Here is a 16,165-nt window from a genome sequence, read left to right as displayed (position 1 = left end):
TCTAAGTGAGCACCTCGCTTTGCGGGTTTTGTGGGCATCTCCCTACCTCTTCTCTGAACGAATACCACCACCTAATTAATCCTCCCTGAGTTCAACCCTCCTCCCTCTGCCAACCACCCTCCCACAAGGGTCAGAGAGAACCTTTAGAAAATGAGGTCTGCCATGCTCCAAGCCAAATCCTGCCAAGCCTTCCTACTCAGAGCTACCCCATGCAAGGCCAAGCTCTCTGACCTCAACCAAGACCACACTGCCCAAGGATCCAGAAGCTCCAGCTTCCCGATGCTCTGACAGGCTGTCTGCTGGTTGGGCACTCATAGGAGGGTGGTCCTGGCTTCAAAGTCTGCCTCTTCTCCCCCACCAGGAACAACCTTCCTGGGGTGACCATCAAGAGCCGACTCTGGCATTCTGATAGATATGTGGGCAGGGACCGTTGCCTCCTCTCTTCAGTGTTGAATCTTCAGTGCCTGGAAAGTACATGGTGCATAGTAGGACAGCAAGACTTTGCTAAGTGAATGATCCAGTGAATGAATGCTCGCCTCACCTCCAGGGCAGGAGCCTTGCAATGAGACTCACTGCAGGTCCAGCCTCTAACACAAGCTTGGCACCTCATGGAGCTCAGTGTAGACTTCTAGACCAGCTCACAGGTGGTCAGGAGTGTCACCTCAGGTGACTCAACCTCCTCCCATAAGCTCCCAGTGCTCAGCTCAGGGAAGTCTTCCTGGTCAGTCTAAATTGGCCATCCCATTTTGGTCAGATTTCTACATAGCCCTGGCCACCATTTGAATCCGTCTCTTGTGTACAGTGGCTTCCTGAGGACAGGGGGCAGCATTGGTCCTGTTCACATTTATACCCTTGAAGCCTACAGCCTTGAATCCATTAAGTCAGTGAATGAATGGATGGATGGACGGACGGATGGATGGATAGCGTGCAGACATCCAGCAGGTATATCATATGTATGCAGATAGATCATCATAGACAAAGGAGTCCAAAATGAGAACTTCTGTGCAGGATCAAGACTAAGTGCACAGAAAGCTCTCCAGCCCCAACATCAGAGGAGACTTGCTTGGTCCTGGGGCAGCAGCATCCCATGACACACACTTACCCACCTTGGGGACACTCAAGTACTCCAGAGTGAGTCGGAACAGGTGACATCTTTGTTGGGGACAGGTAACAAGGCACAAAGCCTACTGTAACTGGGTTGTTTTTTTTTTTTTGGGGGGGGGGGGGGAGTGAGGGTTTCTCTGTGTAGCTCTGGCTGTCCTGAAACTTGCTCTGTAGACCAGGCTGGCCTCGAACTCAGAAATCCACCTGCCTCTGCCTCCCCAGTGCTGGGATTAAAGGTATGCTTGTAACTGGATCTTGACAAAGAGTGTATTATGAGAAATATAGACTTAACTGATACATTACAGACTCTATTAAGAGTTAAAAACTGAGAGTAGATATTAGGGCATCTGTCAGGCACCCCACATGGAACTGAATTCTCTCAATGGGCAGAAACCAGCAAAATGTCTCTACAGAGAGGAAGCGAGAAGGAGGAGAGGTGAGAGCGCCCCGGCTGCCGTCCGTGCGCACAGCTCAGTGACAACAGCCAACAGAACATGAACACCCAGCCTGGTCCGGGCCCTGTCTCTGCAGGAAAACTACCAGACAGACACTACCACAGGCCCCATGGAATCTGAAAGAAGCTAAGTGTCTCACTCTCAAAACTGGTAAGGGGTGGGACCCAGATGGGAGCCCCTGCCTGTCTAATTCTCAAGCCTGGATTTTTCACGGGGATGCTACAGTTAGAAGCTAAAGGGATGGTCTGTGTGATCCTCAAATGTGACCCAGGCTTGCTCATCTCTAGCATTATTGTCTGAATGCCACAGATAGTGCTGAGTCGCGTGACAGTACAGACTGTGTGGGTGACCCCTCTGGAAAGTTGTTTCTTTACCTTGACAGTTTAGACAAATGTGTCCTTCTCACATGAACTAACAAAGCCGAGACTGTGTGGTGTCAGGTGGTGGGTACAGAGGTCTGAGGTAACCAGACAAAGTAACTTCCTGGGGTCTTGGTGTCTATCAAGTAAACTATGGGAGTCTCTGAGACAGCGCGTGAAAAGTTCTTAGAATAGACAGTTCTGGGCACATAGGAAGTGCTCAGAGGACGATGTATAACCTGGGCAGAGGGAACCCAGACGACTTCAGTCTAATTCAATTTGACGAAAGTTTGACCTGCCCCAGGCAAAGCCCTGTTTGTGGCAAAAGGAAGACACAGCTCTGTCCTCAGTGAGCCCTGGATAGTTTGGCCAGATCTAGGGAACAAGAAGAAGGTAGGACTGGGAACACAGGCTAGGGTCTTGGCACATTGCGCTTGAATGTCAAGTTCAGGAGAGGCCATTAATTCTGTGCACAAAGCTGCTGAAGGTCCCCACAGGACAATGACATCACCCGGCCCTGGCTTTGGAGGAATTCCACTCTAGAGAATGGATTGCAGCCAGGAAAGCCAGAGGCAGAGGGCTCATCTGGAGCCTGCTGCACCAGTCTGAGCAAGTGTCCATCAGGATAATGGAGGGTGGGGGGGCGGACGACAAAACAGTGGCACAGGTGCAAGTCTCATCAAAGAGCCTTGCCAGTGCAAGGCAAAGGCAGAGGAGTGTGTAAGGCACCACCATTTTCTTGCCTAGAAGGGTAGGGGGAGTGGTTGTTTCTTACAGGAGGAAGAGGAGGGTCGGGGAGGGAGGAGGTAAAGTCAAGGACTGAATGGGACAGCAGGTGGTGGTATGCAGGTTTCAGGGGCCTAAAGAGATCCTGAAGGAGTAGCCTGAGAAGAGAGGTGGGAGGAAACCAGTGCCCAGGGCCCTGAGAGCAAAGGAGAAAGCTGTCCAGATATGGGCTGACTAACAGAGCCCAGTGGCTTGCATTGTTGGCTGAGGGAAGTCAATAGCTTTGGAGATGGTCCTTGTACTGTACGGACGAAGAGGGGGAAAGAGCCACTTGAAGGAGGGTCCGAGAGAGAGAGAGAGAGAGAGAGAGAGAGAGAGAGAGAGAGAGAGAGAGAGAGAGACCAGGAGGCAAAAGGCAAACCAGAGAGGGGTTTGCTCAGGCAAAGGAAGACTTGCCAACCTAAAGTCAAGCTCGGGAACATGAAGCAGGCTCAGTCAGTGACTACCTTCTTACGGGACCAGGTAAGCATGCAAACTGGTCTGTCGGGGCCGCCAAAGCACACACTTGACAGATCTTCTAGCACCTGATCTGCCGGGCTGGGACAGGACTGCTTGGATCTGAGGTCCTAAAGGTGTCTTTAAGACAAATGAGAAGATGGTAGAATGGTCCTGCCAAGGCCTAGAGGCAGACGCACACTCAGTCTAAACAGAGAACAGGGTAAGACAAGCAGGAGGCCAAGGTGTGCTTGACTAGACAGGATAGAATTGAGTGAGCGAGAGGAGAAGAGAAAACCCAAGATGAGCAACCAGCCCAAGATCCAGTTAATGACAGGAGACAAACAGCCACTTGAGGGTGGTTACCATTAAGTCTCTTGAAGATAGTGGATGGGTGACTTTAGGAAGAAAGAGAGGGGGCTGTCATTGTTGGCTATTTAAAGCACGCGCGCGCGCACACACACACACACAGATGAAACTCCTTGCAATAGGGATGTAGGTAGGAAGCACAAGGCCAAGGAGCTTTTGGCTAGATGCAGAAGGAAACAATTTCTTGTCTGTCTGTCTGTCCCTCTCTGTGTATCTTTCTCTGTCTCTGCCTCAGACGTCTGAGTGTTGGTCTTCGTTTGCCGTTGAGTGGGCTGGGTCATCTGCCATGCCAGCCCACAGAGACTTTCCATCTCAGGACAGGGCACTACTAGACCTATGCTGTACTCACCTGACACACGCTATCACGCCTGCCTTTCCAGCAGTTCTAGGAAAAAGAGTTTTTAAAAGAAGACACCCCCCAACATACACACTGCCCCTAAGTAGCTCAATAAAAGTAGGACCAATGGGAGAATGCTCCCTCCCTTCCTCTCTCCTTCCTCTCCCCTTCCTCTCCCCTTCCTTCCTCCTTCCTTCCCCTCCCTTCCCTTCCCCTCCTCCCCCCTCCCTGGAGTAAGTCACTAGGGGCTAAATGGGAGGCAACTGGAAGTACAAACCAGAAACCTGGAACACAGTCAGAGTTATCACTGGCAGCCATGAGGGTGATCTGGCTGTGCACAGCGGTGCGCGCCTATATTCCCAGCACTCAGGAGGCTGAGCCTGGGCTGCACAGAAGACACTATTACAGAAGAGGAAGAAGGAGAGATAACTTGGATCACCCTATGAGATATTTGTTGTACAGCTTATGAATAATCAGTCTGAAGACAGGATGCAGGATTGAACACAAGGTCAATGTCGTTTCCCATCCTCAATGAACTGCTGTTTTAGCAAGTAAGAATGTGAGCAGTTACAAATGCATGTGTGCAAACACACACACACACTTACACATATACACACACATACACAAGTATATACACACATACATATACATGTATACACACATGCACACACACACATATACACATATACTCATACACACATACACAAGTATACACACACACACATACACACATACACAAGTATACACACACACACACACACAGCAGGTAAGTGTCTCTAAATAAAAAGAAATCTAAGACCTATATAGGCCACCTACTCAACAAACTCATAAAGGCCAAAACCAAAAGTGTGCCATCTCTCTTTCACACCTGGCCCAGCTTCATGGCTCTTCATTCCTCCAGAGTCTACTTCTGACGAGCATGTGAACCTGGGCACCCTGACAAGCATTTCCTGAGTTCTCCCGTGTGTGGCGCTTCTATGACAAAGCATCACAGTGCAGTGGTCAAGAAACTCTGAAGCCCCCAGACAAGCACACACTCTCTGTGCCTCAGTTTCTTCACTCATGTAAAGTGGGAGAAAGGCAGCCAGTGCTTCCTCTCGGGCTGCTGTGTTAGGCAAGCTGACCTGTGTGCAGGGCTGAGAACCGAGCCTGAGAGTGGATACCCTGAGAGACCAGGCTTCAAGAACCCTCTGTCCCTCTCTGCCTTCCTCTCTGATGAGAATCCACCATCTTTTACAGAGCCGAACCCTAGCACCCATCAGCATTTGGGTAAGCTCAGTTTGAGCATATCCACCAAGGGCCCACCACAGCTTCCTGTGCTGGGACCGTGAGGACCAGTGAGACCCAGCCTGCACGGGGCAATGGACAGGCATTCCAAGAAAGAGCATCACTGTTCATTTAGCAAGAAAGCATGCGTTGGCTTCACTCCTTAAGTGTTCCTTGAGACTCTGTCTTGTTCATTTACCCTGCTGTTCCACAGCTAACGCGCATGCTCAGCTCTGTGAACTATTTCAACAAGTCTGCTTTGATGTAGTCAGCTTGATGGGAAAGTGCCCATCTGGGACTTAATCTTGTCCTTCTGTCCTCTAATCTACTTCTCTACAAAGAACACCTCTTGTCAACACAATGTTAACTCTTGTAGTTGGCCAGAAATTTTAAGCATTTCCAGGAGAAAAACTCCAGAGACCTGGAGAGCGGAGTGTGGGTCTGGCCACACTTGGAACTCCCTAATTACTGCTGAGTCCTTGCCATAGTCTCTTAGGACATATGAAAGAGTTCTACATAAATATAGACTGGTGTGTTAGAAATAGCAAGAAACAGAACAGGAGACAGTCACTAGGTCTTTTCATGTACCAGGTATTGGAGTAAATGCTTTCTGTCCCATACCATCCTTCTAGAAGCCCTTTAGAAAGGCATGCTGGTTTCCATGTTACCATTGAGGATATTACCATGCAAACAACACCCAATCCCGAAAGGAAGGGGCACTGAAAACTGGCCATCCGATCTTCTGCCATGTCTGAAGGGATGGTTCAATCCCAGTATCTCTAGATCCTCTCGAAGGAAAGTGCCCGGATGGCAGAAGGAAGTGAGCACTCTTCCTAAGACAGCTCACTCAAACCCACAAAGCCAGGCTCATGGAGGTCACATGGCCGTGTAGAAACACTCTGGCTTGACCCGAGACAATGAGGCAGTCCAGGAAGAAAGATGACGTAAAGAAACCCTATGCTGACACCTGGGGATGAGGGAAGGGGGACTCGCGAGACACTACGATGCTGGGATCCATGGTATTTTTAAACCTTCCACTTACAAATTTCTGTTTCTACCCTACTACTGTACAGTTCAAGCAAAAGAGGCCCGAGGCGTGCAAAGCATGAGAATGGTAAAAGGGGTGGGAGGGGTGTAGCTCAATGATCGCAGTGGTTAGCACAGGCAAGGCCCTGGGTTCAATGCCCAGCATCGCTTGGGGTTGGTGCGGACAGGAAAAGAGTCACTGGGATGGATGCTCTCCAAAGCTAACTTCACCGAAGACAATCAACCAAACAGTTCTGCTTCTCACCAAGCTCCCCTGCTCTCAAGTTGGAGAGCAAGAAACTCTCCCTACAGCTCATTCACCAGCACACTGAGACTGTGCTTCTCGCTGAACCGGAACTTGGCAATGTGCTAAATGCCTGGCTTAGACATAGTCTGGGGTCCCCGTGCAAAAAGAGAAAGGCCCTAAAATGTGGGGAGCGACCGGAGCACAGCGACATGAGTCACCCCTGAGGCCACGGTCTCTGTGGAAAGCCCTTGCTCATTCAGCCCCACCTCTGAATGTTTCATTCAGTTCCCAGCTAGCAAATCTGGGGTCACTTTCCCTGGCACGGCACGGAGTAAGATCTGCAGTTTCCTCGGTGGTGTGAAGAGCGAGTAACAGAAGCATAAATAAAAGCCTGTGGTGTTGGAAGCGAGAAGCCAGAGGAGGGAAACGCAGGGGGAGACCAGGGTCACTACAGGGCAAAGGTGGTACCCGGAGACCACGTCACCACCTCCATCTATGAAACTGCAGGCGCTCCTGCCCAATCTCATCTCTGAGTCTCTTTTATTGGCTTCCCAGTTGCCGACGATCCTGCATGCCCAGGGGTCACCTACAACCAACAGGTGAATGGGAATCTAGTCTGCGGCTGCAGGTTTCACCCACCAAGCCATCCCTGGCAAAGAAGCCAGGTCCGACAGCAACACTGCCAAGCACGGCAGAGGAAGAGCTGCTGACTCCAGCCCTGAGTTGCCATGGAAGAAGCATCAAGTCCCCCAAAAGATAAGACGCCTCCAGTTACATCTTCCAGATAACAAATGCACGGCTTTGTTAGGAGGAATTTTATTTTTATGAGGATCTTATTAAACATTCTGTTGGGGCACAAACAGAAACTCGCTTGATTTGTTAGAGACCGGGTTTTTGGACAGCCAAAGGTGAAACTGCAAACCTTCAAAATCAGAAAGCAACACAAACACATTCCAGGGGAAAGGCTCACTAGTAAATTCAGTCAACAAATATTTATCCGGTGCCTGGGCCCTAACGCTGAGATGTCCCTGTGACAGACCTCCCTTTACCCAGCTTTCTGAGAAGCAGAAAGATGCAATTAGAGTCTTCCTGAACAACAAGCAATTAATCACACTCTGTCTCAGAGTAGCCGTGGTGCCTAGGCGTCCTCACATTATCCCCTCATCTTTGCTCCTGAAACCCCACTCCCCCCACCCAGGCCTCCCCGGTTTTTGAGATCACTGATCAATATCATCAGACAGCTTTCTCTCCACACACCTAGCCCACTGCTAACCAGACCAGCAACTCCCCACACATCTCCTCCTAGTCTGGATCTGTGACCTTCAGTGTGACTATTGTGTCAAGGTTACACTGCCCACTGAGTACGCCTCCCCCTCCACTGGGCCTCCACTCCTGCCTGGGTCCTTGACAACACCACCAAACCTCCGAGCCCTGCTTGGACCACTGCAATTCTGACTGATGGCACATTCCACGGCGAGTTAGATTTTTGCCTCCCCTGCCATCCTCCGGGCTGCGTCTGGTGGTAAGATTGGCAAGAAAGGCGAACCTAATAATGCCAACATCCACCTGGATTTTTAAACCCTGTCCTCAGGCAAGATAAGAAAGCAAGCCCAAGCCCACCCTGGCATCTCTCATTGTAAAAGCCCCTGTCAAAAATCAAGAACAGCCCACACTCCCCCAGCTTATCAAATGCTCAATTCTCTGTGAAAATCTACTATCTTTTAAGAACCTCAAAATTGTACCTGTGGGGAGACACCATCCAGGAACCAATACCATATCTCTTCGAATCAATATCTAAGCTACAAACACACCAGTCAGGTAATGAATCTACCCATGAGAATTTTAAAACAAAACAAACCAAAAAAAAAAAAAAAAAAAAAAAAGTGTTCTTCTCCTAAGTGGGCATCGACTAGTTTACCCAGCCTTGCCCCCAAGAGCCTCAGTGTGAGGGAGCCCAGGAATCTGGAAAAGAACACAGCTGGTGTGAGACCTTCCTAGAGAAATTGTTCCCCTGAAAACAGAATGTCTTGGGGCTCCTACATCCCAAGGCAGCTGTTTTTTATAGAGATTCTAGGAGTCTGGAAATCAGGACCCTTCAGCAAGCCCTGGCTGCCACATCTTCTGAACATTTCCCATCAGAGAGAATGACTCCCAGGTCAGGAGGGTTACAGAGCATCTGTTTCTCATTCTAGCTACCTAGTTTCTTTAGTGCTTCAGTAGCTGCCGGCTGCATCACACTCCCTCCTGGGGGCTCCCAGGAAGGCATGGGGCTTCTTCTGGCCGCCAGTGCTCTCCCTACTCAGAAGGCTCAGCTGCCAGATCCTGATCTTGCAGCACACTTGGACAGGAGCCGAGCGAGCGAGCATCAGCTCTGCTAGAGCTCAGGTTCAGCCACTTGCAGCTCAGTTAAACCCATCGGGAAACCCGTAAGCTTGTGAGATACCATGTTCAGGATCCTTCCGATACAGCCAGGATCCCAGCCATCCACTCTCTTGAGGTGGATGGACAGACAGCTCAGTTTAACTCATCCAAGGTTCCCCTTTAACCGGGGATCTGCACTGCTGGAAATCTCCCACTCTCTCCTCCCTCTAAATAAGACTAAAGATGGAAAAAAACTAACCCGAAGTACCCAGCTGACTGTTCGGTGACACGGACGGGAACAGGAACCTAACATGCCACACAGAACCGAACATTAACAGTCTAACCCCAGGAGCCCCAAACAGGCAGCCCAGAGGCTCCCCTCCGACGCACTCCCCCAACCCTCCCACCCACACAGCACAGCATAGCACCACCACCTTTGGCTCTGTGTGCCGGGCATCCATGCAAGTCCCCCAGAGAGTCACCGGCACTTACTCAGATCTACCGAGATACCCCAGTGCCTTGCTGTAGGAAAACCCCACAAACGGCAGTTCTTCGCCTGAGAAGCCCGAGGGGCTCAGCTGGCACGGAGAGGATGAAACCCACGAATTCTTCTCTGGTTCATCAAAATTGGAGGTGTCATCGTCAGACTTGAGGGTGGGAACGAAGGGGGGAGGAGCTGGTTAAAAGAAAAACAAGAGAGGGGGGAGAGAAAAATTCAGACGAATTCCACACTGTTGCAGAGGGGAAAAAAAGCGCCTTACTCCTTAGGCGTTTGGAGACAGCACTGCAGAGCCTGCTTTCAACCCAGCTCCTAGCGCAGGCAGACCCAGCCTCGGCTCCTACAGCAACAAGAGATTAACCCCTTCACTGCCAACATGGCCACCAACCCGCAGACAGCTTGCCTCTCCGGGCAGTGGGTGAGGTGAAAGATAAACTCAGACAGGTCATTTGGATCCTGCTGAAGCACTTGGGCAACTCACGTGGGAAAGGCAGCTCCTGCCTCATTATTTCCAGCAGGCTTCCACCCCATGACAGCTGGAACGCCAGGAGGCCGGATGACCTAAAGCCCATTGACCCCCTCTTCCAGACAGGTCTAAATGATTAATTGTTGGTGATATTCATGGCTGTCAGATGGAAGACATGCGTGTCTCATGACTTAGCCAGAATGAGGGGAGGGAACGGGCCGGTGGGCTTGGGAAGCCATACACCGCTGTTGGGTCACCACTGCAGTCTGACCATTCATAGCCAGATGAGTCTACTCAGAGATCCTATTAACGACTTTTTTTTTAGTTCATTATCTCCCACCCCCCCATGCCCCAACACAACCCTGCCCATTGAATCCGCTGCAGTTCGACCAGCATAATCAAAAGACAGCCAGATAAAGTTGCAGTGATTTACAGCCCCCAGCACCGGTGCGGGGACACAGAGACCCACAGACGCACATCTGTGGCGAGGCTCCTACCTCCTTATTGGCATGACTCCCAGCTGGGGAGGGGGTTGGAATCACATCGTCTCTGCTGCCTGCAGACCTACTAGGCTCTCTCAATCAGGCGTGAGAGCGGCTGTCCATCAGTCACCAGGAGGCTGCCCATCGTGGGGGGCTCCCAGGGGCATTTCCAGTCAGAAGTGTTACCATGGTTGCAGGCTGGGGCGTCCGCAGTGGACCAGGCCGGGGAAGTTGGCAAGCGGCATCACATCCCCCGCAGTGCAGGCTGCATGCTCCCACCTCCCCACTCCTCAGAGCGCGCTCTGGCGGTAACCCCACCTGGCCGCCTGTGTGGCAGGGGCCAATGCCGATCTGAGTGACGGGCCAGCATGAGTCACTGCCCGCCAGGGCTCGCTAGAGCTCCCCCTAGGACAATTGTCACAGCCCTTCATGGTCCAGACTTCTTTTTTAACCTCTTGTTTTCCGGACAAAGTTCTGTGCTGGGTAAGTGAGCAGCACCTCTTCAGCCCATAGACTCAAAAGGATCTGGCTGTTGCGGACACGTCCCCGAGGACGACAGTCAAAACAGCAGCAGGCAGAGAAGTAGCCAGAGTGAAGAAGGGGTGCGGAGGAGAGAGGGGGAAACACGGAGGGGCGGGTGCTTCTGGGAGATGCAAAAGAACAATCTCAGAGCTTCAAGTGCACCGAGGTGAGGTGGGAAAGAGAAGATGAGGGAATTATCTAACACCTCCAAGCTCTCTCGGGAGCAACCCAGTCTTCCCTGCTGGAGTCAGAAGCTCCAGGCTCAATGCTTTAAACATTAGCTCATGGGAAGGGAACCGGGACTGAAAGCAGGGGTTCGAATCCTGCGTGCATGCCCATCATCGAGGTGCAAACCTGACCTGACCGCGCTTCACCCAATGCCTCCTTTGAAAGTAAAAGATTAAAATTGAAATAGCAGAAATTACAATGTATGACAATCAAAAGGAAGTGCTTTCCATCCCAAGAAGAGGAAGGCCAGACAACCACGGGAAGCTAGCTTACTGACTGACACAGAAACATGGTGGCTGATGGCTCCCAACTCCACCGGCTCCAGCCCCGTGACCCTGGGAAAGGCGTTCAACCTCTGTGGCCATCACAGGCAGCTGGTGGCCGAGGTCATGTCTGGTTTTGAAAGAGCATCCCTAAGCAGTGAGGGCTAGCCTCAAACTTGTGCTTCCCTTGCCTCTGCTTCCAGGGCACCGGGCTTACAGGTGTGCCCTCACTGCACCTGACTGTGAGGTGATCTATGCAGAGTGCTTAGCATGCCTTCCCGCACAGTAACCATCCATGAAGGTGACCTGTGGCCGTTATCACTGCTGGCGTATAGTACGTGATGTGGCAGACCTTAGCAGCCGCCCAAGTCCAGTGAGACAGCGCTGCATCTGCGTTGAGTAGTCAGTCTGTGCTATACAAAGCACAGGCACACCAAGGTGAATGTTTGTGTTAATTCTAGGATAGAGTTTAATTCCTCGCAGAAGTTGAATGCCTTTCCACTATACACTAATTTATCTGTAGGAGACGAAAATAGAATTCCATTTCTGTGTGAGGAGGATGATTAATAGAGAGGTAGGAGCCACCCTCAGTGAAGTAATTATGATTTCTGAATTTCTGTACTATAAAATAAGACTCATCTGTAAAATGCTGCCATGCTCAAAGCATTAATGTGGTCAAGATTAGAAAAGAGGCTCAGGCTGCCAGTACAGGCCTGTCACCCAATCACTCAGTAGGCTGAGGCAGGAGCATCACAGGAGGAGGGCCTGCCTGGGCTACAGATGATGAGGCCAGGGAACTTAGTAAGACTCAGTCTCTGGGTGGCGTAGGGAAGGCGGGAGTTGAGTCTATTGGTAAACGCTTGCTCAGCAAACCAAAGGGGCTGAGTCCTGTCCCCACAGGTTATAAATAAATAAAGCCAAGCAGGCTGGCACAAACTCCTCAACAACGCTGAGCTGAGCGGTGGACACTGAAAGGTCTCTGGCACTCCTTGGCCGGCCAGCCTGGCCTACATGGGCAATTCAAGGCCAGGACAAGATCACGTCTCAGAAAGAGAAAGGAGAGAGGCTAAAGAGGTGGCTCCGTGGTTAAGGGCATTTTCTACTCTTCCAGGACTGGGGTTCAATTCCTACCATCCATCCGTACCACAGCTGTACCACCGGCTCCAGAGCGCTGATGCCCTCTTCTGGCCTTGACCAGCATCGGGCTCATATGCAGGCATGGGCACAGACACAGACAAGACCACATACAGAAAACATTGTTTTCATTTTTTAAAGGAGAATGGTACCTAAGAGATGACACCTGAGACTGTCTACTGGCCTCCACATGCAGAAACACACATCTGCACGCACATGTGCACACACACATGTACACACACACACATGCACACGAGGCTGAGAATATAGTTCAGTGGTCAGATGCTACCTAGCATGAGCAAGATCCTGAGTTCCTGCCCCAGCACCGGGGGTGGTGGGGGGTAGGAGTGGGGGTGGGGGGTTATATAAAGAAAGTCAGATAACCTTCAAGTTAAGAGAACTCATAGCACAGATTAAAAGCTAGAGACCTCCCTCTTGTCAGGCAGTCAGTTCAGAACAGGAGGATCCTCTGCAAACAAGGGTTTTGAGGGGCTGCATTCACACAGCATGAAAAGCCACAGCCTCAAAGCCAACTCTCCAGAAAGGATAAAGACGCCTACCCCCTTATCTAGGCCCTTTAGAAGGGGAGAACTGTGGTGGCTACTTAGAAACTGCCACCTCGGCAGCCTGGCTACATGTGTAGTGCCCAGAGAGCCAGAACCATGGGAAGTTAGCACGGACACTGGCACACACGCGTGGAGAGGAGAGAACGTGTGAACACACTCTGCCCGGGACACGCAGGAGGACTACCCTGAAGGGACAGGGGAAGCAGTCATGGTGGCATGCACGAGAAACCTAGCTAGGGCAAGAAAATTGTGAGTTCAGCATAAGCCTGGGCTATACAGTGAGATTCTATGTCAAACAACGAAGCAGAGTAGACCATAAAATACATATTGCTTTATCACAGAAGTAAGTCGATCCTCTAAACTAAGAATGAGGAACCAGGAACATCTGAAAGGGATCCAGAAGAGGAAAGTCTTATTACTGAATTTAAAGTTTAAAACTGTGGGCTGGGGATGGCTCAGAGGTTAGGAGCACTTGCCACTCTCTCGGAGGATTCAAGATCACTGGATCCCATGCCCACAGCAGGCAGCTCACAACCACCTGCAACTCCAGCTGCAGGAGACCTGCAGGCATGCTCTCGCACACAGACGCACAAATGATGAATGTTTTAAAAAGTGAGTAAAAATGAAGACTCACTGAATGTTAAACACAGATCTAATGAACTGCCACCATCACACGATTTAGAATCATCTGAGAAGAGTCCCAATGAGAGACTGTCCAAATCAGGTTGGCCTGAGGGGTTCTCCTGATTAAGTTCATTGTTGAGGGATGTGAGAGGGCCCCCCTCACCCAGCCTAAAATGGATGGACTGAGTCCCTGGGTCTGAGCCCTGGGCAGGATGAGAGAAATGAGCTGAGAAACAGCATTGTCTCTGCCCGTGACTGGATGTGACGTGACTGGCCACTCCAAGTTCATGCTTCGACGCCCCTGCAGCAGTAGACCGTAAGGTGGAAGCATGAGCTGAATAAAACCTTCCCACCCTTAAAGCTGCTAATGTCCAGGTGTTGACCACAGCAACGGAAAGGAAACCAGGTCAGCAGGTTAAATGGAGCTGAAGAAAAACTCAGTGACCCACCAGGGAGACCTGAGGAGCGTGCTCTCTCTGTAGAGGCAGGGTCAGCAAGGTCAGCTGGCTAGAAACGCAGAGTCCCCAGCCCAGTCCCACCCTAGGTGACTGACAGGCACCCAGCTCAGGGGGTTCCTGTAGACCACCCCACAGTGGAGAGGAGATGGAAGGCACTGGAGCTCTGAAACACACACAGAATGAAAAAGCTAAATGCTTGGATACCTCATCTTAAAACAACGCTGTGGGGTCATGGTCGGGACAAATTCATTAGACGCAACAGGGAGACAGGCTAGGGGTTAATCTTAGGTGGGGACTATGCCCTCTGTCAGCATGGAAGATGACCGACCCATCACCACAATGGACAGGAGAGGCAGGAAGTGGGGAATAGCTCGTGGACTTCTCGTGTCACATGGAAAGGTCTCCTTTTGTTTGGTTTGGTTGGCCTTTATAGGATTTGGGTGGTGAGGATGGGGCTCGAGCGAGCTCAGTGGGTAAAAAAAAATCTTGCTGCACAAACCTAACAACCCAAGTTCGGATTCCGGGAACATGTATGGACTCTCAGCTCTCCTATGATGGATCGAGAGATAGAGACAGGAGGATGCCAACAAGCTCACAGGCGAGGCGGCCTGCAGAATGCGGCACAGCAGCAAGAGAGACCCTGCCTCAGAAGAACATAAGGCAGTGAGTGACCAAAAGTGAGTGACCAAAGGTGGCCCTGTGACTTCCACGTACGCACGGCGTCACACTACACACACACACGCCTCATGTGTAAATAAATAATGAAACTGTATTTTCCCTTTGGCTTAGAAAAACAAACCAGTATCTCCCTGAAATCTTGATCAGTGTTAAGTTTACGCTGACTCAGCACATGGCGATACGGCCTCTCATGTAGTAGGTACACACACACACACACACACACACACACAGTGAATGTTTCATGAGCAAATACATACATCCGAATGGCTTGAACGAAGACCTTGCCAAAGGGAGTGCCTGACGTTTGGATGGAATGAGACCAGCTTTAAAGTCGAGATTGTTCTGTCTGAAAAGTATGTTAATGGATACCTATGTGAGTAGTTTCCTGTACACTGTCATGTGTCACGGGCTCTCCTCACACAACATGCCTACCACACTGACCAATGACAAATACATTCGAAGCCATCCATTAAGCTCTTTGCTCAGTGTAAAACATGGGAAAAAAATGGGGGGGGGGGAATAAACCAACATGTTTGAGGTGGCGGCGAGGCACATTCTCCTTGGTGGCAGAGGGGACTTTGAGGGGTGTCACACCCTGCCCCCAGTTATAAGAACAAGGCTCTCGGAAACAAAGGCTATTTTAAGAACTGTAGTTAATTTTCCTTCACAAAACCCCTCTCTTTCCTGGTCTCTCTTTCTCCTCTCTCTCTCTCTCTGTCTCCCCCGCCCCCCATCCTTCTTCCCTCCGTCTCTCTCCTTTCTCTAATCCTGATATTCATTAAAAGCTTTAGAGGGAAAATGTATTATCTTCAAACATGGTTTCTTTTGAGAGGTGTGTGCCCTTGCCCTCCTGGCTCACGGCCAGCTGAGATCCCCTTTCCCACCTTTAGTTTTTCTACAGCCATAGATAAGACTGTCTTGGTTTGGTCTACTGTGTCTAGCTCTCTGCGCGGGAATCTCCTTTCTGCTATAGAAGAGCTGGAAGGCGCACTGCTGAACACCCGCCACCCGCCGCCCTTAGTCAGCGTTTAACACGGATTCTGTTGGAGGAGTGCGTGACAAGAACCCGGGGAGTGGGCTAACTTCTTAGACTTAATGTGTCACTCACTGCAACACACCATCAAGTCATGACAGACCTCAGGGTATTCACCTGGCCATGAAGAACCAGCATCTTTCAAGAAAGGATGAGAAAAGAAAAGCCAGGGGCGGTGGCTCCCACAAGTTAGGAGGCTGAGGCAGGAGGACCAAGAGTTACAAAGCTGACAAGGACTGTACAGCAAGACACTGTCTTCAAAAACAGTGAAAAAAAAAGAGAGGGGGGGGAGAGGGAGAGCCTGCTCCTGAACTCTTCCTCACCCATCCGAGTGACTGGCAGGTTTGTACTGAACTGCATGTGGCAGAAGCTGCGAGCGCCGCGTCACAAGGACAAAGGCGTGAGGGTTGTGAAGGGTGTCACAAGTCAGAACTGTGTCTGGACAGCAGTGAGCACTTGGCAATGTT

At 50.7% G+C, this 16,165-nt stretch overlaps 1 protein-coding gene across 9 annotated transcripts in view; it reads right to left on the bottom strand.

The window, feature by feature from the left end:
• Positions 1-16,165, bottom strand: part of Cit (citron rho-interacting serine/threonine kinase) — a 165,529-nt gene that overhangs the window by 92,852 nt on the left and 56,512 nt on the right. For 8 of the 9 annotated variants that reach the window (XM_076922554.1, XM_076922553.1, XM_076922556.1 and 5 more), the window contains exon 10: positions 9,238-9,421. In XM_076922554.1, coding sequence (XP_076778669.1) covers positions 9,238-9,421 — 184 coding nt within the window. Of the gene's footprint in view, positions 1-9,237; positions 9,422-10,207; positions 10,557-16,165 lie in introns of those variants that run through there. The other variant, XM_076922560.1, reaches the window with a different exon arrangement.

This window comes from Arvicanthis niloticus, chromosome 24 (assembly GCF_011762505.2).
Source record: "Arvicanthis niloticus isolate mArvNil1 chromosome 24, mArvNil1.pat.X, whole genome shotgun sequence".
Classification (NCBI taxonomy): Eukaryota; Metazoa; Chordata; class Mammalia; order Rodentia; family Muridae; genus Arvicanthis; species Arvicanthis niloticus.
This window is presented reverse-complemented; position numbering and strand designations above follow the sequence as displayed.